We start from the raw sequence: 25766 nt of genomic DNA, 5'->3' as shown, positions 1-25766 counted from the left end.
TCTCTCCCGTGCCACAATATGTGAATCCAACACTCTGCTGATTAAAATCTGAGGTGTTTTCAGTTTGGGACTATTACAAATAAAGTTCCGACGAACATTCTCACACTACTCACCTAAGATTTTGGGGGGTGGGATGTCGTTATTCACTGGTTTTTAAACAAGAGTCAACTTACATACAAATATTAAATAAATGGTACAGGTGCTGTAGATCTGTGGCAAAATTTATAAAGTAGTCCCTGAATTACTGCACATACTCTAACAGTCCCTTTATGGAGGAAGTCAGAAGCTCATTCAAGGTCACAGCCGTTCAGGAAGGCCGGAGTGGACCAAGCCTGTCTCCACTGCAGGCCTGATGCCTACACCAGGGCTCCTTACCCGCGGCACGACCGACACCTGCGGTCGGACAGGTCTGTTGGGGGGGCTGCCCTGCCCGTCACAAGGTGCATAATAGCATCCGATCTGGCCTCTACTCACTACATGCCAATAGCATTTCCACCCTCCGTGGTAACGACCAAAAAATGTCTCCAGACGTTGCCAAGCGTCCCCCATTTGAGACCCACTGGTCTAGACCACGCTGCTGTGACCTTGGGTTTCCAAGTGCCCCGCTGGCTCGGAGATTTCTGTAAAGCAGCCGAGGCCCCACACCTACTGCGCTAGATTCCACACGTCTCCTCGTGTGCGCTCTGCGTGCCGTGGCTCTTGTATCCCCTGGGGCCCCCAGCACATCCCAGTAAATAAACAACACAGAAGCCCAGTAGCTGAGCATTTCCCCTCTGGTAGAGACGCGGTCAAGTTTACCTGCAGCGCGCAGAGACGGCCCTCGGTGGTCAGTTTGCAGTTCCGTCCCAGGCAGCTGCTCACCTTCTCCACCACCGCCTTCAGCCACAGCTGGAACTCGTCCACGCCTGCCTGGAAATGCTCGTGCTCCCGGGTCACCTGCTCCAGCAGGCCCACTCTGTCCTGTGGGAGGGGAAGACGGTCACCACCTATGCAGGTCCCCAGCCCAGGCTGCCCTTGGCCTTCAAGGCCTACGTGTGTGTGTGCGCGTGTGTGTGTGTATGTGTGTGTTTAGGGGGTGTGAGATACAGCCGACCGTCTGCCCTTTAGCCAAAGATAAAGACATCCCAGTGGCTCTTCTCCACCTTATTAGCGGTAACCCAAGAGACTCTTGGTCAGAGCATGTCCACACTGGGCCCGCCAACTCTACAGCTGGCTTTCTTTCCTGCCGTGTCCGGGGAATGGGACTCAAGACAGGGGTATTTAGGGGCATCTGGGTGGCTCAGTTGGTTAAGCATCCAACTCTTGATATTGGTTCATGTCATGACCTCACGGTTTGTGAGATCGAGCCCCGCATCAGGCTCTGCACTGAGAGCATAGGATTCTCTCTCTCTCTCTCTCTGCCCCACCCCTTGCTTGCATACTCTCTCTTTCTCAAAATAAATAAATAAACATTAAAAAAATGACAGGAACAGGGGCACCTGGGGGCTCGGTCGGTTAAGCATCCAACTTTGGCTCAGGTCATATATCATGGTTCGTGAGTTCGAGCCCTACATCGGGCTCCGTGCTGACAGCTCAGAGCCTAGAGCCTGCTTCAGATTCTGTCTGTCTGTCTGTCTCTCTCTCTGCCCCTCCCCCGCTCACATTCCATCCCTCTCAATGATAAATAAACATGACAGGAACATTTAACAACTCCTGCTACACAATGCTATCATTGGAGCACTCACCAAGGTGCCGGGAGCACCCAAGGAACTTTCCGTACATTGTCATCTCACTGCGCTCTCCTGACCACCCAATCAGGTGGCACCATTATTATCCCCGTTTGACACATGGGGAAACGGAGGCACAGAACGGCGCCTCAGAAAGCACTTGCCCAAGCTCACCTGGGTAGGGAAGGACCAAATTCAAACCCAGAGGCCAGACCGGGCCAACGGCATCCGTGCCCCACACCGGCGGTGTGTGCAGAGCATGCAAATACACAGGAGGCCGTCCCCCCTTCCTCACGGGTGCGGCGTTGCTGGCGGCATGGGCTGGAGTCACCTTGGTTTTCAGACAACCCTACTCCAGTGCTCGCCACACAGGGGCAAGATGGCGTCCCGAGCGGGGCTGTCATCTGAGAAATAAATGCCCATTCTATCAGACCTGTGTGCCCAGGAACCGTTTCTCAAACACACCCCTGGTCGCAACACCATTTCTCTCAAGCCCTCCATGGCTCCCCGCTGCCCGCAGGCCCGGATCCAAGTGCTGCAGCATTCTGGTCAAGGGCAGGACCCCGCGATGTGGCTGTGGCCTTGCAGTCAACACCCTGGGTTTGGAGGGTTTGCCCGTGACTTGAACCCTGGCCTGCTACGTGCCCGCATCTCTCTGTACGTGTGGTTAATAACAACCCCACCTCACCATGGCGCAGTAGAGTCAAATGAGTCAGAACTCACGTGACCCCGGAACCGCACTGGGCAGCTCGAGTGGGCAAGGGAGCAGTTCTGCCCGGCCACGCTGACCTCCGGGCCCCACAGCCTCTCTGACTTGGCCCGCTGCCCCAGGCTGACTTAGCAGCCTTCCCTTTGTCCTGTGGTTCCCTTCTGGCATTGTCCATGCCTCCCCATCCGTTGGGAGAGTCAAGAGCTCCCTACGCACCAGGCGGCCCCTTGCTGACTTCCCCCCCAGGCTCTGTGAATGAGTGCTTCCCAAATGGCAGGAAGATTCAACACTGAGTGTGGTCGCTGGAGGGAAGTTTTCAAGGAGGGTCAAGAAGAGGGAAAGGGAGGACCTCCATTTACCAAGCACCTGCCAACGTGCCGGGAGTGTGACAAGCTATCTTACACTTAATCGTCACCACGATGCCAAGCCCTCCCACTACACGGATGTCCAAGCCGAGGCTGGGAGGTCCCGTAGTTCTTGAAGGGCCTTCTGGACAAGAGTTAAATGGCAGGTGCCCAACTCCGAAACCACTGCTCTAATCCAGGGGTTGGCTGGCGGTGGAGAGTAGACGTTTTCGACTTTAGCCACCATGTGGCTTCTGTTGCAGCCGGTGATGCGTTCCTTCCGTTGTGCCACAGGCTGCCACAGACAACCACGTAGAACAGGCCTGTGTTCCAGTGAAACTGAAATATGGGCACTGAAATGTGAATTTCATAGCATTTTTCCATGTCCTGGAAGATTCTGCGTTTTATTTCCTGCCATTTAAGCGGGCAGAAACTATTTCTGGCTCCCAGGCCAGGCAAAATCAGGAGATGGGCTCGATTTGGCCCACGGGCCATCAGTAGCTGGCCTCCGCTCTCAGCCGGGGAGCAGGCTGTGTCCAGGAGTTCGCTGGCCCTCTACTACAAAACCTGGTCAAAAGTGCTCCAAAGGGAAGCGCGGACAGACACGCGGGTTCAGAAAACTTCCCCGCTCTTCGTACATGCCTCCCCTGCCCTTTGAGAAAGTCCTCACCAAACCTGAAAACACGGATTAATTCATTTAAATTTGCAACAGCCATGGCAGGGAGGAGACGACATCCCCGCTTTGGAGATGGGGAAACCGAGGCACGGGACCGAGTCCTTCAGCGCAGAGCTGGGAACCTCCCACTCAGGGGAGCGTGGCCCGGAGAGCAGCGACAGCAGTGCCCCGCGGGGTCCGAATTCCAAGAGCGAACCAAGAGACAGAGGCCACCGCCACCTCCTTCGCGACTCCCGCGCCGGCCCCCCCCTTCCTGCGGGGCTGTCTGCGTCCGTCCAAACCCTCCCAGAGCCTCCGCCGTCCCCGGCAAAGCCTCATTTATGAAACGAAGTGGGTCAGGAATAACAAGCAGAGAATAAGCGCCGGGCCCCTGGTCGACGCTGCCGGTGATAGATGTCGTCGCGCAGCAAAGGCTCCCCCGGAACGCGCTGGCCGGCGGCCCCGTGTGTGAGCGATGAGGTGCCAGCACTCGGGAAGCCCAGAGTAAATAAAAGCCTCCGTGATCGTGAGCAGGCCCTCGGAGAGCAGCGTGGCCCGGCAGGGCAGGCGTCCAGACGAGCCCCGTGCCAGGCGTAGCGATCACAGCGCACAATTCAGCTGCTGCCGGCCGGCCACGTCGCAGAATGACAGGGGTGACGGATGGCTGGGGGCGGGGAGGGGGGTCCTCCACCTGCCCTCATCAGACCAAACAACGAAACCATCTGCGGCGGGCAGGGTTGTCGGGAACGTCCAAACCCCACCAATTAACAAGGGCGGCGAGGACTGATGTCTCCGCAAGCCTGCGCCGGCCGGTTTGATTCATGGCCCAGATGCCAGACGCTCCCACCTCCTTTGAGAGGCGCCCAGGGGAGGCAGGGAGGGAGAGGAGGCGGCTGCTGTGTGCCTGGCCCTTCAGAAAACGTACCTGGTGGATTAAAAACACTCATAGTACACCAACAGGACCCCACTGGCGGCCAGCCTGCTCTATTCTTGACTCTCAGTGTCTGGGGCTGACACAGCCCTATTGTCCCCCCCACTCCCGGGCTTGGCCCGCTGATCTAGTCCTCGGATCTCCCTGCCGCGGGTGGTCACAGGGGCCACGGGTCCGGAGGTGGCCCCCATGGTGCTCCTGGGCTCCCGTGCCCCTCCACACCAGAGGCTTTGCTAGTTAACATATCGGAAGTCAAAAGTGGATTCTCAGAGGTGAGCACAATGGCCCGTTGACTAGCTTGAGAAATGTTGAAACGGGCTCTCTCGTTGGTGAAAGTCAAGGTATTAATACACACAAGGTCTGCAACAGACTGAGCTGTGTCCCCTAAATCCATAGGGTCAAGTCCTAACCCCTAATGTGATGGTATTTGGAGGTGGGGCCTTTGAGAGGTGACCGGGATCACGAGAGGTCATGAGGGTGGGGTCCCCACGATGGGGTCAGTGCCCTTATAGGAAGAGACAGAAGAGAGCCTACTGTCCCCTGTCCCCATCTTTCCGCCATGAGAGCAAGAAGGCAGCCATCTAGGGGTGCCTGGGGGGCTCAGTCGGTTAGGGGTCCGACTTCAGCTCAGGTCGTGGTCTCACAGTCCGTGAGTTCGAGCCCCGCGTCAGGCTCTGTGCTGACAGCTCAGAGCCTGGAGCCTGCTTCGGATTCTGCGTCTGCCTCTCTCTGCCCCTCCCTCATTTGTGCTCTCTCTCTCTCTTAAAAATAAACATCAAAGAAGAAGAAGAAGAAGAAGAAGAAGAAGAAGAAGAAGAAGAAGGCGGCAGCCATCTACAAAGGAAGAAAAGGCCCCTCACCAGGAATCGACTCTGCCACTACCTTGTAGACTTCCCAGCCTACAAAACTGTGAGAAATAAATTTCTGTTGTTTAAGCCCCCCAGTCTACGGTGTTTGGTTACGGCAGCCTGAGCGGACTAAGGCAACACCACAGAGAGCCACCCTGAGACAGGCCTGGATGCCTGGGGATTCTTACATGGCCCCAGTCCTGTCCCTGGGCTGGGGGATTTCAGCTGCCTGCTTCGGGATGGCCATCTTATCTGCCTTGAGAGAGCCTTTCGCGCAAGGTGAGGCCTTCATCAAATGTCCGAGGCAGGTGACTAGGAGGCATCTGGGCCACGGAGAATCTTCGGGGGCCCCAGCGGACATGCAGAGTTCCCTACCCTGCTTAGGATGGAGTTCGAGCATTCTCTTGTTGTCTAGGGCTGGCAGGAGGGGCTGTGACCCGGGGCTTGGGGTCTGGGGCTCTACCCCATTTTACTAATGAGGACTGTGGGGTTGGCAGTTAAATCTCGTTAAGGGCAACGCCAAAGTTAGATTTTCTCAGTAGCTCCTCAGTCTTCTGAAGGTCAAGGTCCCTTCTAGAATCTGAAGGAAGCTGTGGCTCTTCTCCCCAGCAAAATGCACTCACACAACAACTTCAGAGGGCCCACAGGGGCCTGCCCTGGCCTCCCCAGCTGGCACTTCTGGTCTGCCACAGCCTTCCATGGGGGAGACAAGCAGCAGCCTGTCCCCAAGCTGACAGGGCCCCTCCCCCTGTGAGTAGGAACAGAATTCCCCAAACTCTGGTGGCCAGGAAGAGACAATCAAGTGTCTGTGAGCTTCAGCCAACAGCTGGAAAAAAACAAACTAAATTGACGTCTCTCCATGTAGGATCGGGTCACCCCATACACGCCAGTGCTGATTTCTGAATTGAACAGGAATTCCGAGGGTTTCCACCAGAGAAACAGCTTCTTGCCCCACGCCGTCCTTACACTCTGGATCCCCCGCTCTCCTGCCCTGCGAGCTGGTCGCTGCCTCCTAGAAACCTCTGGAAGCAATGTGCTCCCGCCTCCAGGGTCTCCACACTGCCCACTCACTGCTGCCTTCCACTTTCTCAGCCAGACCCACAGCAGCTCGGGCGGTCCGGGCTCCTCCCTGATGGGCACAGGGGACAGGACCTGAGGCACCACTGAGGGAAGACCCCACCTTGCGAGTCGCCTAGAACTTCTGGGTCTCTCTCGCGGGACAATGGCGTCTGCCACTTACATGGGTTTTTTTTGTAGGTCCGCAAAACGGGCCCAGTTCGAAACCTTCGCTCTCCACCACACGAGAAGGCTGGGGGGACCCAATGAGGTCAAAGACATGAAGAGACTTGGAAAAGACAGCAGTCGTCAACAAGAATTGTGATGTCTATGATTTTTTGGACGCAGCGAGGGGAGGGTCCCCTAGCAGCGACTGTGAGAATCTCTGAGGTGATCGTTTGCACACGTGGGCCAGGACTGGTGCTCACCCGGTGCCCCTGGCACGCCCCCTCCACACACACGTGTACACATGTATACACACACACACACACACACACACACACACACACGCCAAACTACTTTCCATTTCCCGGCCTCCGCACATTTCGCGGAAGGCTCTCTGCTGATTGACAGGTGCACCTGTTTCCTGTGAAGTCACAATGAGGCCACGGGGGCAGACACCTTCTCTGCCCGGCCCCAGGGGCCGACCTGGAGAAAGAATCGCTGTTAAGCCTGCCCTTGCCACTCGGGACTTGGTGAGGGCCAGCTGGCTGCGTATGTGAGAGCCAAAGTCCACACCCGCCTTGCCTGTCCATTCTGGCCCCTGCACAGCTGCCGCAGAACCTTCCGCCGCTTCCCTGGGTGGGAGGGGGGGCTCGGGACTTGTGAGCCTCCAAGCTGAAGGGCGGGGCTCTCATTCATTCAATAAACAGCTTTGAGCACCTGCTCAAAGCTCCATTGTTGTTGCTATTGGTTCTCACTGCTATTGGGGGCCGAGGTGTCCTTTATGTGGGGAAACCAGGTGCCAGTTTTCAAAGAACTCCCTTGTGAACTGCCAGCAGGTAGGGCGAGCTGCCCTGAGGCCACACAGCTGGAAAGCTGGCAGAGCCTGGCTTGAACCCAGGCCCCTTCCCAAGCATTCAAGGACCAGAGTCCTGTTCTTGCTAGTGCATTCTCAGATCTCTGTCCATTACAGGTCTGTTGCCCTTAAACTGTAATCACGAAGGAGCCAGCAACACGGCAGACTAGAAAGCCTGGGCACCCTTCCACGATAGACGGCCAAAACGGCTGCATAAAATTTGACAAGCGTTGTTTACATGCACACACCGAGGTAAGTGACGTCACGTGGACGACACGCAAAGATGTTACAGGTTGCTAAACTCCCTTGTGTGCTTGAGGTTTTCCTGGGTTTAAGGCTCCGGTTGGAGGAGGAAGTAAGGCTTTGGGCCCAGAAGCAAAAAGGCAGAACCCTCAAGGGGCTGCGTCCCCCACCGTCAAAGGATGAACCAGAAAAATCTCCCCCTACGCACAATCCAGGAAAGAAGTTCGGGCTTCAGCGCGGGCCCTGGGGCAAAACCCTAAACAAAACAAAGGAAAGACTAATCGCCTTTCAGAGTGTGGAGCCAGGGGCCTCTCGCATAATTTTGGCTTGGGGTTCAAGTTCAGACGCAGGAATCCCCCAGTCAAGAACACACTGATGTAAGCATAGGAACCATGAAGGTGAATTCCCGGGGGAGCCTGGCTGAGGGAAACGCCAGCCACTCGGAGCGTCAGGCCCCAGCCACGGGGGTCTGCAGATAAAGTCCTGCTTAGCACGGGCTCACAGCCCAGAACCGCAAAGGCCCTAAGGCTCCACCACGACAGGAGACCCGATAAATTGCAGCGTCAGGCTCCGAAACTTCAGCTACTCGAACAATCTGATGGAGACTGTGAAATACGTACACTCGGAATGATTACAGATATAACCCACACCCGGAAGGTGGGCAAATTTTACACGATGCGAAACAGAACGGTGAGTGTCATAAAAAACCGATTAGAATTCCTTTGCGAGATACTAATAATTGAACTTGATAACTCAGAGGACCGGTTACAAATCAAGGATGTAATGGGGTGTGGGGATGGGGACAAAGAACGGGCAGAAGGACAGGGGGAAGGGCAAAAGAGATCCGCGGAGGAAGGGCGGGGACAGGAGAAGAGAAGCCGGGCAAAGGTGAGCATCACCGTCCGTCAGTCAGGCGGTCAGTGCACGCGTGTTAAGCACCGACACGTGTACTAAGCGCTGAGCGGCTGCGGGTGTGCGGACGACAGATAACAGGCTGACAGGTGGGTGAAGAAGGAGGGGTCGGTGGTGGAGTGGATGAAAGGTGTGTGATAGTTCGGGGGTGGGTGACGGGTGGATAGCGAGCAGGTGACGGGGAGACAGGGGATGGGCAGTGGACAGCAGACAGACACATGGGTGAACGGGTTGACGAGTAGGTGGATGAACGTGTAGATGGCCGGGTGGGTGGTTACGTGGCCGTGCAGATGAACGAGAGGTTGGTGAGGCTGGTGGGAGGGAGCCGGAGGCGCGAGGAGGCAGATGGGAGCGTGGGCACAGAGAGACGGTTGGGCAGGTAAGTGGATGGGTGTGGCTGGATGGTGAATGGCAGATAGGGTAGTTCAGTGGGGGTAGATGGTGGGGGGGGCAGGACGGTGGGTAGACGGAGGTGGTGGCTGGGAGGGTGAGTGGGTGTTGGGCGGTTGCTCAGCAGGTGGTGAGTGGATGGAGGGATAGATGTATGGGGAGCAAATGGGTGCCTGTACAGGTAGACAGCGGTGGCTAATGGCTGCACGGGGAGACAGAGGTGGCTAATGGATGCACAGGGAGACAGAGGGGAATATGGCTACATGGGTAGACAGTGGTGGCTAATGGCTGCACGGGGAGACAGAGGTGCCTAATGGATGCACAGGGAGACAGAGGGGAATATGGCTACATGGGTAGACAGTGGTGGCTAACGGCTGCACGGGGAGACAGAGGTGGCTAATGGATGCACAGGGAGACAGAGGGGAATATGGCTACATGGGTAGACAGTGGTGGCTAATGGCTGCATGGGGAGACAGAGGTGGCTAATGGATGCACAGGGAGACAGAGGGGAATATGGCTACATGGGTAGACAGTGGTGGCTAATGGCTGCACGGGGAGACAGAGGTGGCTAATGGATGCACAGGGAGACAGAGGGGAATATGGCTACATGGGTAGACAGTGGTGGCTAACGGCTGCACGGGGAGACAGAGGTGGCTAATGGATGCACAGGGAGACAGAGGGGAATATGGCTACATGGGTAGACAGTGGTGGCTAACGGCTGCACGGGGAGACAGAGGTGGCTAATGGATGCACAGGGAGACAGAGGGGAAGATGGCTACATGGGTAGACAGTGGTGGATACTGGCTGCACGGGGAGACAGAGGCAGACAACGGACGCGCAGGTGAAGACAGAGCCCCCCACGCCTCACGCACCTGGGCTTTGGCCTTCACCGCGGCGTACTCGGCCTTCATCCTCTTCTGGGCATCTTCGTCCACACTGGGGTCCCCGATCCTGTTGAACAGGGAGGCCGCCTCCTCCAGCAGCCGGTCGAGGAGCACGGCCTGGTTGCCCACGTTGTGCAGCAGGACCTGGGCGTGGCTCAGCTGCCACTGCTTCTCCTTCAGGCCCAGCTGCAGCTCCACGGGCAGCTCCAGGACCACCATCATCTTCTGGAACCAGCGGTAGAACTCATCTCGAGCCAGCAGGTACTCGCTCCAGTGCAGCCACACCCACTCGATGCGGCTGTGGACGGAGAGCAGGGGGGCGTGAACGACCCGCCCACCTGGCCCCAGGGCCGGGCAGCCGCCCCCTCCCCAGTACTGGGGGGGGGGGGGGGGGCTGTGGGCAGGAGCGCAATGAAATGACACTCTCTCTGGGCCTCAGGGTCACCTGGGCAGCTTGACGACACTCCAGGTTCGGGGCCCTACCTCAGTGTGGTGGGAGTGTGTCTAATAATCGACACAGTGCAATAGTGTCTGGGGGGCTTGTGGCTGTTCGGTGGGGCAGAAGGCTGGGGGGCCTACATGTGGGTTCCAGAGGCGCCATGAGCCTGCTGCATAACCCTGCCTCCTCGCCTGCCTCGGTTTCCCCGCCCGTAACACGGAGACGGCCCCATCTCTCCAGCCCACATCAAACGACTTTGCAATTCCAAGTGAGAGGGTTTGAAAAGCGGAAAGCACAGTGCCAAGTCGCCCCAGCCACTCAACCTTCTGGCTTCAGAGCGATGGAGGGGGCCCTGGCAGCTCCTGGTCCCTGAGGGCCCTACTGTGCCTCGCTCTTGACATTTGCTTCTCCTCTTCTGTCTTCCTGACAGCCTTCATCGAACACTTGATTATACCCGTTGTCCAGATGAGGAGCCTGGGGCTCAGAGAGCTCAAGTAACTTTCCCAAGGCCACACAGCAAGCAGGCACCAATCTCAGGTCTGCCTAACCCCCCATCCCTCCCTGGCTCTCAGGGGCAGCACAGGGTCTAGGCTACGTCGCCAGCCAGGCAACAGGGCCACTCCGCCATTCTGCTGGGGGTTGAACACATGGCGAGTCTACTAGAATTTAGTGTTGGCAAAACCTGATGGACTCCCACTGCCATTATCATCATTAAGCTCGATTATAATTAGAAAGAGGCAGGCAGGGCTGGCGCACATCCCAAGAGAACATCCTGTTCCCAGCAATTCCAGGACCGGAGAAATGTCCCCGGGGTAGAGGCCCCAGGACAGCGCGGTGCTGAACGAGGAGGGTCAACAGAGGCTGCGAAGGCCCGGCGGGGAGCTGCCTTACCTGTGACAGTGGGTCATGTAGGTGACCGTCTCCTCCCACTGGGCTTTGATGTCCTTCAGCTGGGCCAGGATCTCGGGCTTCTGGCCGTCACGGCAACACGCCAGGAGGCCCTCCGCCGCCCGCAGCACGACGTCCACCTTCACGCGCCCCTCCGGCTCCAGCTGGCATATTTTCTGTCGTGGACACAAAGGCCGGTTTCCAGGGGTTAGACAAAGCCACGAGCAGGCAGAGCCTTGGCGTTAACGGTGGCATGATGGAAAGAGCCGGGACTTTGAGGCCAGAGGGGCTGGGGTTCGAACGGTGGCCCTTGCAGCTTTCTCCTGTGACCGTGGGTGGCCAGCTAAAGGCCCTGAGGTCGGAAGCAAGGCACTGACGAGGGGAGCACAGAACCGTGGAGCCGTCTGCCGGCGACAGTCCCTTCCCTTTCCCACTGGGCCGCTTCCGGCTGTGTGAACTCACACACGTCTCGCCATCTCCCTGGCCTCGGTTTTCTCGTTTGTAAAATGGGGTTATTCATAGTACCGAGCTCCCAGATTTTTTTTCAGTATTAAGTGAGAAAATGCAACGTAGGGGCGCCTGGGTGGCTCAGTCGGTGAAGCGGCCGACTTTGGCTCAGGTCGTGATCTCGCTGGGTTTGTGAGTTCAAGCCCCGTGTCGGGCTCTGTGCTGACAGCTCAGAGCCTGGAGCCTGCTTCAGATTCTGTCTCTCCCTCTCTCTCTCTCTCTGCCCCTCCCCTGCTTGTGCTCTCTCTTCCTCTCTCAATAATAAGTAAATAAATGTAAACATTTTTTAAAAAATAAATGAGAAAACGCAAGGTGCACGTCGCGGTGTGTGGGGCTGTGAGAATCTGCCTCTCAGGTCTCCTGCAGGGAGTGGGCTCGACCCAGGGCCCCAGCCAAGGCTCCGGAATGCTCTCTGAATTTGCGGTTCGCACCGAGGCCTTGCTCCCTCAGCTGCTCCCACCAGTGACCAAGCGGGAAGAGGAAGGCAGGCCTGTTCCCCTGTGGCATCGGGCTCCTCTGATGGGTGACTGGTCCAGGAGGCCCCACGGCCTTGCCAGACTCCCACAGAGCCACACCGCGGTCCCAGACACTCCCTGATCTCCTGGATTGGGGGTCAGACCTGCGTCGGGCTGACCTCACCCCTCCCAGCCTTTCTGGGCTCCCAACCTGTTCTCTCGTGGAAGTTTCCCTATCAAACATCTCGTGCGTTTAGTCTCATCTTGGCTTCGGGCTCTGGGAGGACCAACACGAATTTACAACGTCTAGCAAGTAGCATATTTCTGATTAACATCGGCTCTTGTCCTTATTACCTGCCGTTATTTAGTTCTTTGGCAACTCAAGCGTGGTCTCTGTAGGAGAAGTACAATTGGGTTCCAATTCCAGAGCCATTCCCTGACCTTTGTCACAGTACTTTGATTCACGAGGCCTATGAAATGGGGGAAGAGGGCAGTTACACCACCCAGGGTTCCAGGAACGTTCCGCGAAAACGAGAGAGCCCTGAGCACACCGCCTGGCCCAACACTAATAGTGTTCGCTCTCAGTACCGTCTTTTCATACCTTTGAGCCCTCTTTACTGACAGCACATTTGCCTGAAGTTCAAGCTCTATTCCCCAGCCTGTCTCCCTGGGAGGCTGGCAGCCAGCCTTCCCTGAATGAAGTCCCAGTGGGCCGGCCGTCTCTGACCCCTCTCTGTGGATGGCGCAGGGGTGGGGGAGGGGGGAGCGAAATGCTGCTTCAATGATAGCTGTGTGACCCCAGGCAGGTTGCTTGGTCACTCTGGGCCTCCCTCTCTTACCCTGAGATTGTGATGACAATGCCTGCTTTGTCTACCCCATAGGGTTCTAACATTAAGTTTTGAAAATACAGCTAGTTAAAACATCGATGTGTCAGTATACTCCGTAAAGGGTGGGGTGTAAAAGATGTAGATGTGCGAGTGAGCAAGGGGGTCAATCCTTTCTGTTGCTTCACGTGAGACTGGTTAGCGACGGCGACGATGATGGTAGAGAGGGACGTCCCCTCCTACCTGTGTTATCAGAGTGACATTAAACAAGCTCCTTCCACACAGGCTCTCTGCGGTCTATGAGTGTGTGTCTGGGGGTGGGGGGCAGATGAGAGTGGAGAGCGGGGAGATACCCCAAGAAGGGGAAAGCCGTTTTGTTTGTTGTTTGAGCCCGGCCGAGCGGAGGGATGTAGCAGGACCCCGCAGGGTCACGGCTGCGACGACAATCCGACCGAGACCCCACGTGCCGCTCAGCAGCAGGCAGCGATGCAGAAGACAAAGGTACTATGGCAATTAGTGTGGACCAAAGGGCCGAGGGCCACTGCGGGGTGTTCTGGGCTGAGCGAGATTACCCACCCGCCGCATGGAACATTTCACACCACTCAGGAGCGGGAGCCCCACAGGGCGGCTGGGGAGGAATTTCTTGCCATCCCGCGACATTCAGTTTAAGGACCTGATATTTCTGACACCCAGCGCTGAGGAACAGACTGCAGACCCACCCTCCAAGCTAGGAAGACGCACGCCGCGGAAACCGCAGTTAACGGACAAGGGCGCTGGGAACCCACAGAAACCTTGAGCTTTGCAGGGCTGTTCTCTGCAGCAGCCAGAGAGGCCTCCTTTCCGCCTGCTGTCCAGAGGAGGCTCAGCCAGAATCCAGAATCTAGGGAGCCAACGGCTTTGGGGAAGAAGCTGAATTCGTTCTCTCCGCCACACCCAGAGGGAGCCAGCTGGGCCTGGAAAGTCCCCATGAGGACAACGGCCCCTTTCCCAAAGCCTCGTTTCCTGATTGTGTGACCTCCTCTAGGCCTCTGGACTCTTGCTCTCCTGACTCCTGCTCGGAGACGGGCAGGCCGGACTGGGGAGACACGGCAGACGCCCAACTCCCTGCCCTTCGCAGGGCAGTGAGTCCGCTGCTTTCCTGCCAGAGACAGAAAAGCCAGCCAGCCCCAAAGGCAGGCAGAACACCAAGCCCTACCTGGCCCAAAGCAGAAACATCTGCCCCCAAACCGAATTATCAACCAATGGGATGTTTGCTGGAGGCCGGGGGGCCAGGAGGCCAGAGGCCGTGGCTACGCTGGCAAATCCAGCTTTCCAGAAGTAGTTTCCACCTTTCTTCGCCGCAGTCATGACTACGCTCTCCGGCTGGCGTGAGGTTCCTTTAGAGCTGATCACCAGCAGGATCCAGGAGTGCTTGGCAGGAGAGACGAGCCAGCTGGGACGGGGTACAAAACTATTCTGATTGGAAGGCGCCAATGAGGGCAACAGTCAGGTGGGGGGTGGATGGAGGGAAAACTTTGGGGAGAGGAGAAAAGATAGATCAGGAAAGCCGGACGGAGGGGGTTAGTCAGGGCTTTCCATCAGTGCAGCCAAGACCAGGTAGGCACTGCGCTGGGTACTGTGCTTGGTACTGGGTGGGGTACTGAGCTGAGCACTGCACTGGGTACTGTGTGCAGTACTGTGCTGGGTACTGAGTTGGGCACTATGCTGGGTACTATTGCAGTGCTGTGCTGGGTACTGAGTTGGGCACTGCTGGGTACTATGCTTGGTAGTGGGTGGGGTACTGAGCTGAGCTGGGTACTATGCTAGATACTATTCTGGGTACTATGCTGGGTACTGTGCTGGGTACCTAGTTGGGCACTGCTGGGTACTATGCTTGGTACTGGGTGGGGTACTGAGCTGAGCACTGCACTGGGTACTATGTGCAGTACTGTGCTGGGTACCAGGTTGGGCACTGTGGTGGGTAGTATGCTTAGTACTGGATGGGGTACTGAGCTGAGCTGGGTACTATGCTAGATACTATTCTGGGTACTATGCTGGGTACTATGTGCAGTACTGTGCTGGGTACCTAGTTGGGCACTGTGATGGGTACTATGCTTGGTACTGGGTGGGGTACTGAGCTGAGCACTGCACTGGGTACTATGTGCAGTACTGTGCTGGGTACTAAGTTGGGCATTGCTGGGTACTATGCTTGGTAGTGTGTGGGGTACTGAGCTGAGCACTGCACTGGGTACTATGTGCAGTACTGTGCTGGGTACCGGGTTGGGCACTGTGCTGGGTACTATGCTTGGTACTGGATGGGGTACTGAGCTGAGCTGGGTACTATGCTAGATACTATTCTGGGTACTATGCTGGGTACTATGTGCAGTACAGTGCTGGGTACTGAGTTGGACACTGTGCTGGGTACTATGCTTGGTAGTGGGCGGGGTACTGAGCTGAGCACTGCACTGGGTACTGTGTGCGGTGCTGTGCTGGGTACTGAGTTGGGCACTGTGCTGGGTACTGTGCTTGGTACTGGGTAGGGTACTGAGCTGAGCACTGCACTGGGTACTATGTGCAGTACTGTGCTGGGTACCGGGTTGGGCACTGTGCTGGGTACTATGCTTGGTACTGGATGGGGTACTGAGCTGAGCTGGGTACTATGCTAGATACTATTCTGGGTACTATGCTGGGTACTATGCTGGGTACTGTGTCGGGCACTGAGGTCCAGGAGGAACCTAGCGCTTGCAGGCCGTGCTGGGGTCTGCAGAGAAGAGCACAAATGACTAACAGAGCCACCGACACCACGGAGTAGCTACTGGAGCTCCAGTGAGGGACGTGGGGAAATCCAAGGCTTGGTGGGCAGTAGGTGGCGTCGGCACCGAGCCTTAATGACGCGCAAGCCTTCGAGATGGGGCTTGAGCGACGGCTGTGTCCGGAGGCCAGGTCCTAGGAAAGGCAGCCCGTCTCTGGCCACAGAGGGGCCTGGAGGCCGGTCAGGAAGCAGCCTGGCTGAGGCCGGGCCCCGAGTGCAGGGCCGCAAGTCTGGAAACCAGAGGGCAAGATGCTGGGACCTGGGGGCCAGCTCCGGGAGGCCCGGGCGCAGGCAGGGAGGGTCGGCGTGCGCGTGTCCCTGCATCAAAACCGCAAAAAATAACCCCACCCATCGGGCCGGCTCTGCCAGGGCGCCCGCGCTCTGCCAAGCACACCAGTAAGTCATTCGCCCCCATGTTCCGTCCCTCCTGCAAGGCGGCGACCATCGCCCCCACCCCCACCCCACCCCACCCCCAATGAGCTGAAACCCAAGGTGCTCCAGAAACGCTCCCAAGGCGCGCCACAGCCACGGCGGGGACTCGAACCCCGGGAGCAACCCTCTTCCCGGTCTCCCTTCACAGAAGTCTTTCACCACCACGAGGGTCCCGGAGCCGCCAAGAGCCCCTCTGTACGCAAGGGGGAGAGGGCTCTGCTCACACTCTAGGAAGTGAGGTCGCAGGAGGGCACGGGACTCGCTTCTGGCCACGCAGCTATGCGGCGTCAGAGCTGGATGGGAACTCACATCCCGGCCACTCTGGAGAAGGGTCACCCTGGACGCACATCACTGAGCTGGGGGGGGTGGGCAGGAGACCCTGACCCCAGAGTGAGGCCCCGCGGACTGCGGAGGTGGAAAAGTCACCAGACGCTCCCTTCACCAGATGGCAGGAGCGAAATGTTTTCTTTCTTATTGCAAAATTGGTTTTGAAATGTCAAGGCCCAGAAAATAGCATGCCTGAGCCCCATGGGAGAGCCAGAGGCGGAGCCCCTGGACGTGACCCCCTCCGCCTAGGCTCTGAGTCAAGTCCCTGGGGGCTCGGCCGGTGGGCGTGCTCCCCTCCGGTTTCCACCCTGGCCTGGCCGAGGGCTGTTCCCAAGGACCGCTCTTGCCTTGGCTGCAGCCCGACCCACCACCGGAGGGGAATGGCCTGCCGGTAGAAGGGTGCAAGGTTCAAAGGGATTAGCAACCCTTGGCCTTGAAACAGCAAGCACACACGCAGGGCCGTGGTGTTCCGGGACACAGACTATCAGGAGCTGGGGCCAGACCTTGGGGGCAGAGGGAGGGTTGCATTTCACAAGCACAGACACACAAGCAAACGAAAGGGCATCCCAAGGAGAGGCAACAGCACAGGACAGAGGCCTACAGACAGGAAATCTAGGCTGTCTCCCACCAGGACAGGATCTGTGCTTGGTAGATGGGATGGCCGGGACAGCTGAGGCTGGAAGATGGGGTGGTGTAGACAGTGGCAGACTTTGGTGCCAGGTGAAGCTTGGTTTTAGTTTTGTGGGCAATGGGGAGCCACGGAAGGTTCTAGAGGAGGAGAATAAACATCAAGAACATCACGCGATCCTGTGCGGCCTGGATTATGTGTATAATCCCCCATTCCCCTTTATGGTGTGAGCCCCAGAGTAAAGTGAACCTCGCCGTCTCCACTGCCCCAGGACCCCCCACGGGGATGGCCAGTGATGCTCTGGGCTCGGCCCTGGGCTCAGGTCCTGACAAGATCGGTTCCTAGAGTTTGGGCCCATCACCGCGTCTAGGAGTCACATTCTATTATTGAAAACTAGGGACCATAAAACCACATTCACAGGGCTTTTGTGAAATTCAACACGAAAGCTGATGGTGCGGCCCTGGGCACGTGACAAACAGGTGCCGAAAGAATGTCGGGTCCCCTCCGTCTGACCTCTGAGGACCAATCATTTGATAAATGCCTCCTGGTGACAGTAACAATGCGGATGATGACCGAGGCCAAGTCCGACAAGAGAAGGGGCTCCGGGCGGCCAACTCCTCTCCTTGGATCCCCGACCTTCCTTCCAAGTTTCCAACCTACCATTCCCCTGTCGCAGCAACGACATCCAAGCTCCCAGGCTCAGTGTTCCAGGCCGTCACCCTCTGACCCCTGACCTCCCCTCTGGCCCTGTCCCCGGCTCCTGCCTGATGGCTGGTGCTACCCCAACCCAGGCTTGCTGGGGCTCTGAGCACGTGCCTCGGGCCATGCCCACCTGCTGGGTCTCTCTCCTCTGCTGCTCCCTCCGCCTAGAGCCCCCTCCTCTCCACCCTCACCCCTGCGGCCCCCAGCCTGGCTACCTCGTCTGTCTTTCAGCTTCAGCAATAAAGTCACTTGTCCCCAGAGGCCTGATGCCCCAGGCTGCCTCAGAGAGTCCCGGGTTCTCTGCTCACTCCACTGTCCAATTGGGAAGCCTCTGGCCGTATGACTTAAAAGTGGTTCCCCACTCTCTGCCCTGCCGGGCACGGTTTTACTGTGAACGCCCGTCTCCGATCATCTGAGAGGCACGTGTCCTGGCAGGGAAGCAGAAAGCCCATCTGACAAGGAATCAGAAGACTCAAATTCCAGGCTGGAATGTCCCACCCGGAGACCTTTTCAACGTAGACAAGTCACCTCTCTGAGACTCAGTTTCCCCATGCATAAAATGCAGACCATGGCTCTCCCTTCGTAACGTGGTTGTGAGCCTTAAACCATCGGCCCTGAAAAGATGATACAAATTTTCTTCATTTTGACTGTTTCCAAAAAGAGGATTAGGTGTTTTCAATAAGATGCACAAAATCAGTGAGACAGCACACCCAAGAAAGCACGCAGGACACTGGGTGTGGGGCCAGCACCGCTTCTAGCCTGGTCAGGAGATCAGTTTGTGTACGAGAAGGTGGTCCCCCCCCCCCTTAAAAGTGACCATTGTTAGCTGTCTATCCCAATGGGTGTGACCCCAGAGATGCGTAAGTCATGGCTTTGCCTACATGTGGGCAACGGAGGCCCAGAGAGGGATAGGGACTTGGCCGAGGTCACACAGCACTTTCACATCAGCATGGAGCCTATAACCCAGGTTCTGCCCCCTGGCCCCCTGGCCTGAAGCAGATGCCCTCGGATGGGGGCACCATAATGCCGGGCCAGGCACGGGACACCAGCACTTCCGGTAGGCATAGCACCACACGCCCTGAGCCCTGCCTCGTGCCAGGTGGGGAGCAAGGCCAGACCCTGGCCCTGGAGAAGCTGACGGGTCACTTCTCACGGGGCAGAACCCTTCTCCACCCTCCTGAAGGCCAATCTGGGCCCACCCAGACCCGGCCCAGGGAAGCCAGGAAGCGGCAGGAAGGACTGGGCTGGGGACCCCCCAACCCCACACCCCCCCCCCCACCCCGGCCGCAAGGTGCCTCTGCCAGGACGGGACAACCAGAAAGCCCCTCTAGCCCCTCCCTATGAAAATGTGGTCCCAGGACCAGGGATCGTGTTAGACATGCCAGAGTTGGGGTCCACCCTGACCCCCTGTGTCAGAATCGGCCCTCAAACCCAAATCCCCAGGAGATTCAAACACGTCAGAGTTTGAGAGAGACACTAGCCTGGTCCGCCCCTGCCATTTAAGAGTCAGGAGACACGAGGCCCGAGGGAGGGACACGGCCGAGGCCCCAGGGCTACGGAAGCCGCGGTCTCTGTACCTCGGTCTCCCGCAGCCTGGCCTCCAGGGCCGCCCGGGGCCCCTGGGTGTTGTCGTTGACCTGCAGCCGCTCCTGCACAGCCTTCATCCACTGCCGGGCCTCCTCCACGCTCCTGTCGAAGCCCTCCTGGGGCGGTTGAGTCATGGCACCTGCAGAGGCTGAAGGCAGGAACACGTGAGATCAGGCCAGCGGACGAGAAAGCAGGGTGACGCCGGATGGGGGTGGGGGGGAGCCAACGCTGGGGACAGCACCAGTGCCCCTCCCGGCAGGCACGTCCGCCTGGCCCCACAGCTGGGGGTGACTGTGGTCGTCAAGGGGCCAAAGGACCTGGGAGGAAGGACAGGTCTCTCCTGTGGGAGCAGGGAGAGCAGGTGCAGGGCGCTGGGCTGGCCTCTCAGCTCCCCTGCTGTAGACTCAGGGGCAATTCTCCTCTGTCTCTGTGGGTTGAAGCCCCTCCGCAAGGGGATCCCAAAACACATATACGGTCTGAGATGGGCACTACGGATAGCGAATCTTGAGGTGCATGGATCAAGAAGCCTCAACCGGGGGCGCCTGGGTGGCTCAGTCGGTTAAGCGTCCGACTTTGGCTCAGGTCATGATCTCGCGGTTCGTGGGTTCGAGCCCCGTGTCGGGCTCTGTGCTGACCGCTCAGAGCCTGGAGCCTGTTTCATATTCTGTGTCTCCCTCTCTCTCTGACCCTCCCCCGTTCATGCTCTGTCTCTCTGTCTGTCTCAAAAATAAATAAACGTTTAAAAAAAAAATAAAGAAGAAGCCTCAACTGAAGAAACACAGTTTTGGGCCAGGCTGATGCCAGCCCCGAAACCACGCCTGAATATCACGATCTCAGGGCTGGGGGTGCCCATGACAGCCAGGTGCCTGCTCGCTACTTTGCCACCAACTTGGGTCCACGGCAGACGTCACTGACGATCCACTGACTTTGCATGTGAGACGATCCCCACCCGCTTTGCCCCCTTAAGCGACGCCTGCCTGCTGGCCTGGATCCTGCAGCTGAACCCGCCCTTGGCTACACAGCTCCCTTCTCCTGACCTCGTAGCTGCAGACGCGGAGGCTCAGATTTTCGCGGGTAACTTTCCTAGAATCCCGTGCAGCCCAGGCAAGACTTTTCCTACATTCCGGTTCCAGTTGTCTGCTTACAGCAACTATCACCTACTTTGGATTAAAGTTATTTATATCTGCATCTTACGGGAAGGGATTGTACGTGGCTTATCTTCCAGCTCCCGCAACGCCTCGCACCGTGGTGAAATGGCCCAGCATCGGTATAAAGTGTAATGCTGATGATCACAGCATTAGTTAAAAATGGCAAACAGGACAAAGCTAGAAACAGCCCAGATGCCCAACAATGGGGGGTTGGTTAAGGAAAGCACGAAGCGCGTTTCAGGATATCACGCAGCCACTGAAAAGTATGCCTAAAATGAACTTAATAAGGGAGCATCCTTACGATATGACACCCCCAAATTAGGCAAAATTGTATCTTTAGCAGACACGACTCTCCACAACCAGTAAAAGCAAACAAAACCACAAAAGACTACCCTCACAGGGGAAGGTTGGGCGGTCTTGCCACGATGTGTCCACGTGACAGGGGGTGTGGGCTGAAGTGGCCCGAGTCACATCCCACGTGACCTCAGGCCTCTCTTTTCCGGGCACAGTGTTCTCGGAGGCCACTTGATTACGGACGATTTGCGTGCGGATGGTGGGAACACGCAGTTGGGAGTTTTTGTGTCCTTATTTTTCCTTAGGCGTCTTGCGAACTTTCTAGAAAGGGCGAGCATCACTTTCAACTTACACCGTCTCTTGACCTCGGCTGAACTGCGTTGGCCCTCTCTTCTGGATCGGCAGTCGGTGGTTCAACAAGCTCGGACAGAGGATTTGAACACCGCCCCCACCGCCCTGGGTGGGCTTTGCCACCAGATTGCAGGGGACAGCTGTCACCGCCGGGGGACGCTGTCGGCAGCGAGCGAGACCTGGGCCTGCGGCTCAGAGCTCAGTCTCCCAGCCTGTTCTCCTTTCAGAGCTGTTTGGAGTTTTGCTAACCATTTAATATGTTCCCTGAAGCCACTCCCAGTCTTTGAATGCTTCGTTTGTAAAGCACAGGAGACTGTGCGGGCGTTTAAATTGGTTCATTGTGACTTTAATCACTTGTCTAGTGTGGGACTTGATTGGCTTCCAAGAGCTCAGCTTTTACGTAACTTGACCGAGCGAGGAACGGGAGGGGCAGGGACGAGTCTCCCAGAGTCTCACATGGCACAACGGTGGCGGGGGAAACGCCGCCCTAATCGCCAAAAGGCATGGAGAGCCCTTCTCCGCTCCGGTCAGGATCTCAGGGTTGGTGAGTTCGAGCCTCCAGTCGGGCTTTGCACTCACAGCGTGGAGCCTGTTTGGGATTCTCTCTCCCCGCCCTCGCTCTCTGCCCCTCCCCCACTCGTGCTCCCTCTCTCTCTCCCCTTCTCTCTCTAACACAAATAAAACGTTTAAAATTTTTTTTTCAAACAGACTGAACTGAATCGATGAAGTACACACACGTGCACACACAGGCACAGGCTTCTTTATTAACACGTTAAATCACCAGCGCTAACGCTGGGTCTAATGACCACCAGAATTTCAAAGTAGCGACGGGCAGACACGACATCTCAAGATACGTACGACCTCACTGCAGCGTGAAAATAGGTGTGACGGGGTTACCAGCACCGCTAAGGCGAGACAGGGCTTCGCTTTGGCTTTGCCTCGTACCTAATGGAGGGAACCGCCGTCAGGTAGAGGGTGCGAGGCGATGAGACTACGGTTTCCCGTCCGAGTTCTTGGCCCCTAAATGGCCTCTGAGAGCCGGACCTTGGGGAGGAAGCCTGCTCTACGCCTTCTCACATAGGAAGGGGAGCCTGTTTTGTTACACGAGGTTGAGTTTCAAGAATCAGATGGGCAGCTCAAGAAAAGCCCGCCCACAACTGATGTAGGGACCAGGAGGGCATCCCTCACTGAAAGCTTCCTGGGAACCTGTCTTGTGGAAGCCAGGGGCAGAGGTGTGACTCTGGGGGGGGGGGGGGGGGAGGTGCGGTGGGGGGAACGGGGACAGACCCACATGAGCTTTGAGAGACGCCGACCACAGGGCCACAAAAGAGGGCTTGTCACCCGGCCTGGAGCCAGCAGGGCCGAGTGGAGGTGTTTGTTGCCGCGGGCTGTGGGAGGCTCCTGGGGGATGGTGAGGCTGGAACGTGGGAACTGGGAGGAGGTGACTGGAGGCGGCTGGTGGGGGCGGGGCGGTGTGCAAGGGCCAGATCACAGCCTTCGGAGCCAGGTCCAGGGCCCTGGGGACAACAGGGAGCCAGCAAATGTTCGGGTGGTGGTGACACAACTATTCTAGGCTTCAGACAGGTGACCCTGGCCAGGGAGGGTAGGGAGGGGAAATACAGTGGGGGGCAGGGGTGGAGGCTGGGGGTCAGCGCAGACAGGGACAGCTGCGGGAGGCCAAGGACCATGAGGGAAGGACGAGGGAGGGGGCACGCAGGCATGCCTCTCCGGAGGAGAGTTCTCAGCCTTGGCAGGTTTGTTTGTCTGTCCTTGGACGGGTTGAACGGACATAGTATTAAAAAATGGGACTACATAGGGGCGCCTGGGTGGCTCCGTCAGTTATGTGTCTGACTCTTGATTTCGGCTCAGGTCATGGTCTCACAGTTTGTGAGTTCGAGCCCTGTGTCAGGCTCTGTGCTGACAGTGTGGAGCCTGCTTGGGATTTTCTCTCCCCGTCTCTCTCTGCCTCTCTCCTGCTCTCTTTCTCTCGAAAAAATAAACTTAAAAATTAAAAAAAAAAAAATGGGACTACGTATTTTCCAAACATTTTGGAGAAAGAAAGAGAGAGAGGAAGGAGGGAAAGAAGGAAGGAAGGAAGGAAGGAAGGAAGGAAGGAAGGAAGGGAATAAAGAGAAAAAGGGAGAGGAAAGAAGGAAGAAAGAAAGAAAGAAAAGAGAAAAAGAGACGAAGGAAGGAAGGAGGGAAGGAAGGAAATAAAGAGAAAAAGGGAGAGGAAAGAAGGAAGAAAGAAAGAAAAGAGAAAAAGAGACGAAGGAAGGAAGGAGGGAAGGATGGAAGGAAGGGAGAAGGAAGGGAGGGAGAGAGGAGGGAGGGAGGGAGAAGGAAAGGAAGAAAATGTGCTCAGGGTTAAAAAAAAAAAAAATGCTGTTCCCATTTCCAAGTCCAAGAAGCAGCCCTGCGGTGTGGCTACAGGTGGCCAGAGACTGGGCATCCCCGTGTGTCTCTGGGCTGTCCCTAAGGAATCAGCGAGAGAGCCAGGCAAAAGGACATAGCCTTTGCAGTTCAGGCTGGTGCTGGTCTGCCGGCAGAGAGAGAAACAGAGAGAAAGTAAATAAACTGCCTTGGTTTCCAGCATCCTGTGTGGTTATCACAAATGACAGCCAGAAGAGAGGTGACATTTTTGCCTTGACAACAGACAAGCGGGGCCAGGGCAGAGGAAGAGCCCGGATCAAGACAGATCAGGTGCTGAGAGGGAGCTGGGTCCACAGCCACAGGTCGGTGAGAAGAACACGGTGACAGGAGCCCGGCAGGATTCGCAGGCTTGACCAAGATCAAAAGCGGAGAGCTTAACCAGAGCCTCGCTGGGAGGCTGAGGACAAAGGGAGGGGGCGGAAAAGTCCTCAATCAGGGCGCAGCGAGGGGCAGTGGGTGGCTCAGCCGGCTAAGCCTCCGACTTCAGCTCAAGTCATGATGTCAGGGTTTGTGGGATCGAGCCCCACGTCGGGCTTTGAGCTGACAGCCTGCTTGGGATTCCCTCTCCCTCTCGTGCGCGCGCTCTCTCTCTCTCTCTCTGACCCTCCCCCACTCGCTCTCTCTCTCAAAATAAATAAACTCAAAAAAAAGTTTAAAGGGGCACCTGGGTGGCTCAGTGGGTTAAGCGTCCGACTTCGGCTCAGGTCATGATCTCGCGGTTCGTGGGTTCAAGCCCTGCGTCAGGCTCTGTGCTGACAGCTCAGGGCCTTGAACGTGCTTTCGATTCTGGGTCTCCCTCTCTCTCTCTGTCCGTCCCCTGCTCATGCTCTGTCTGTCTCTCAAAAATGAATAAACGTTCAAAACAAAAGTTAAAAAGAAATAAACGTGCAGTGGGCAAAGGGTGCTGGAGATGTGATATAGCCTTAAAAAAAAAAAAAAAAAAAAGACCATCCAGGAAAGGCAAGGGCATTAACCCGGCTGCCATGATAAATGGCCCACTCCGTGCTGGGCACTTGGGCTCCGGTCCCCGTGGCACCTGGACCTGAGGGGTTGGGAACACGGAAGGCAGCAGATAGAGCGGGGAGCTTCCGCTCGTGCCTGTGCTGTGCACTGCGGCTGATTGGGGGGGGGTGGATCTCAGCCCAGCCTCCTCCTCTCCACCAGCCCCTTCTTCTTGGAATGCTGCGGAGACCCCTCGGGCGCTTACCCAGGCAGACAGGTGCTCGGAGGGCGGGCTGCCACCACCCCGTCCACTCACAGAGGACAGCACTGCCATGGAGCAAGCAGCCCGGGACATGGGCCCATGGCTTCAGCACTGATGTGTGAACCTCGTTCTGTCAGATTCCATAGCCCGTGCTTGTCTCACCAACCACACGGCCTCCAAAACCGGGTCCCATCCCCTGCGCGATGGGGCATCCGACACAACGCCCTGGGGCAGCCAGTGACCCTGTCTGTGTTGGACAGGATCCAAGTAGGCGAGCTGAATCCACTCGGTCCAGCCGCAAACCCCAGGGACCTGCCGGCAGGGGGGGGGGGGGGGGGGGGGGGAGGTGGGGGGGGAGGGGCCAAGAAGCTCCCAGGAGACAAAAGGGAAGCCAGAGGCCGGCCACCCCCACCACTCAACTGGAGGGACGAAGGTGACGTCATCAGACCCGGGCTGGGAGCCCCGAGCAGCAGGTGCTGAGTCCTGGCAGTGACAAAATTGCCTGCCAGTGACTGCCTACTGGGGCTCCAAGCCCCATCTCCTGAAGGGGGTCCGTCGGCACAGACCCCACTCCCCCCTTCCCTTCCCTTTCCTGGGACCTACAAAGCTGAGGCTGCACAGTGGAGACCCCTCTTTGGCTTTGCGGTGCCCCCGGTAAGGGGCAGACACCGTAAGGACCAGGCTGGGACAGTCCCCTGCCTCGGTCCCTCCAACACAGACTCTGGGAATGTGCAAACACAATAATCCAGCTTGCCATGTGGTGATGCAGATGCTGTAAGAATCCTGCTTAGGACCCGACCACATCCCATTAGGGAACACCCCAGAACATGACACCGGCCCCCTCCCGAGCAGAGAGGGGGCAAAGTCAGGTTCACAGAGCGGCTGTCATGTGGCTAGTATCAATTTACAAAGGTGGAAACGGGGCGCCTGGGTGGCTCAGGTGGTTAAGCATCCGACTCTTGGTTTCGGCTCAGGTCACGATCTCCTGGTTTGTGAGTTCGAGCCCCGCCGTCGGACTCTGCGCTGATAGCCCGGAGCCTGCTTGGGATTCTCTCTCTCC

At 57.3% G+C, this 25766-nt stretch overlaps 1 protein-coding gene across 6 annotated transcripts in view; it reads right to left on the bottom strand.

The window, feature by feature from the left end:
• SYNE3 (spectrin repeat containing nuclear envelope family member 3) overlaps positions 1 to 25766 on the bottom strand; it is a 100775-nt gene that overhangs the window by 46682 nt on the left and 28327 nt on the right. For 4 of the 6 annotated variants that reach the window (XM_086708877.1, XM_086708874.1, XM_086708873.1 and 1 more), the window contains exons 2-5: positions 19267 to 19424; positions 11027 to 11199; positions 9685 to 9994; positions 799 to 960 (exon numbers count right to left, since the gene is read on the bottom strand). In XM_086708877.1, coding sequence (XP_086565003.1) covers positions 799 to 960; positions 9685 to 9994; positions 11027 to 11199; positions 19267 to 19410 — 789 coding nt within the window. In that variant the 5' untranslated portion in view covers positions 19411 to 19424. The other 2 variants (XM_086708878.1, XM_086708876.1) reach the window with 2 other exon arrangements.

The sequence above is a fragment of the Puma concolor genome, chromosome B3, assembly GCF_028749965.1.
Source record: "Puma concolor isolate L17-30 chromosome B3, mPumCon1.1.hap2, whole genome shotgun sequence".
NCBI classification, from domain to species: Eukaryota; Metazoa; Chordata; class Mammalia; order Carnivora; family Felidae; genus Puma; species Puma concolor.
The sequence above is the reverse complement of the archived record's forward strand: the minus strand, read 5'-3'. Positions and strand labels throughout refer to the sequence as shown.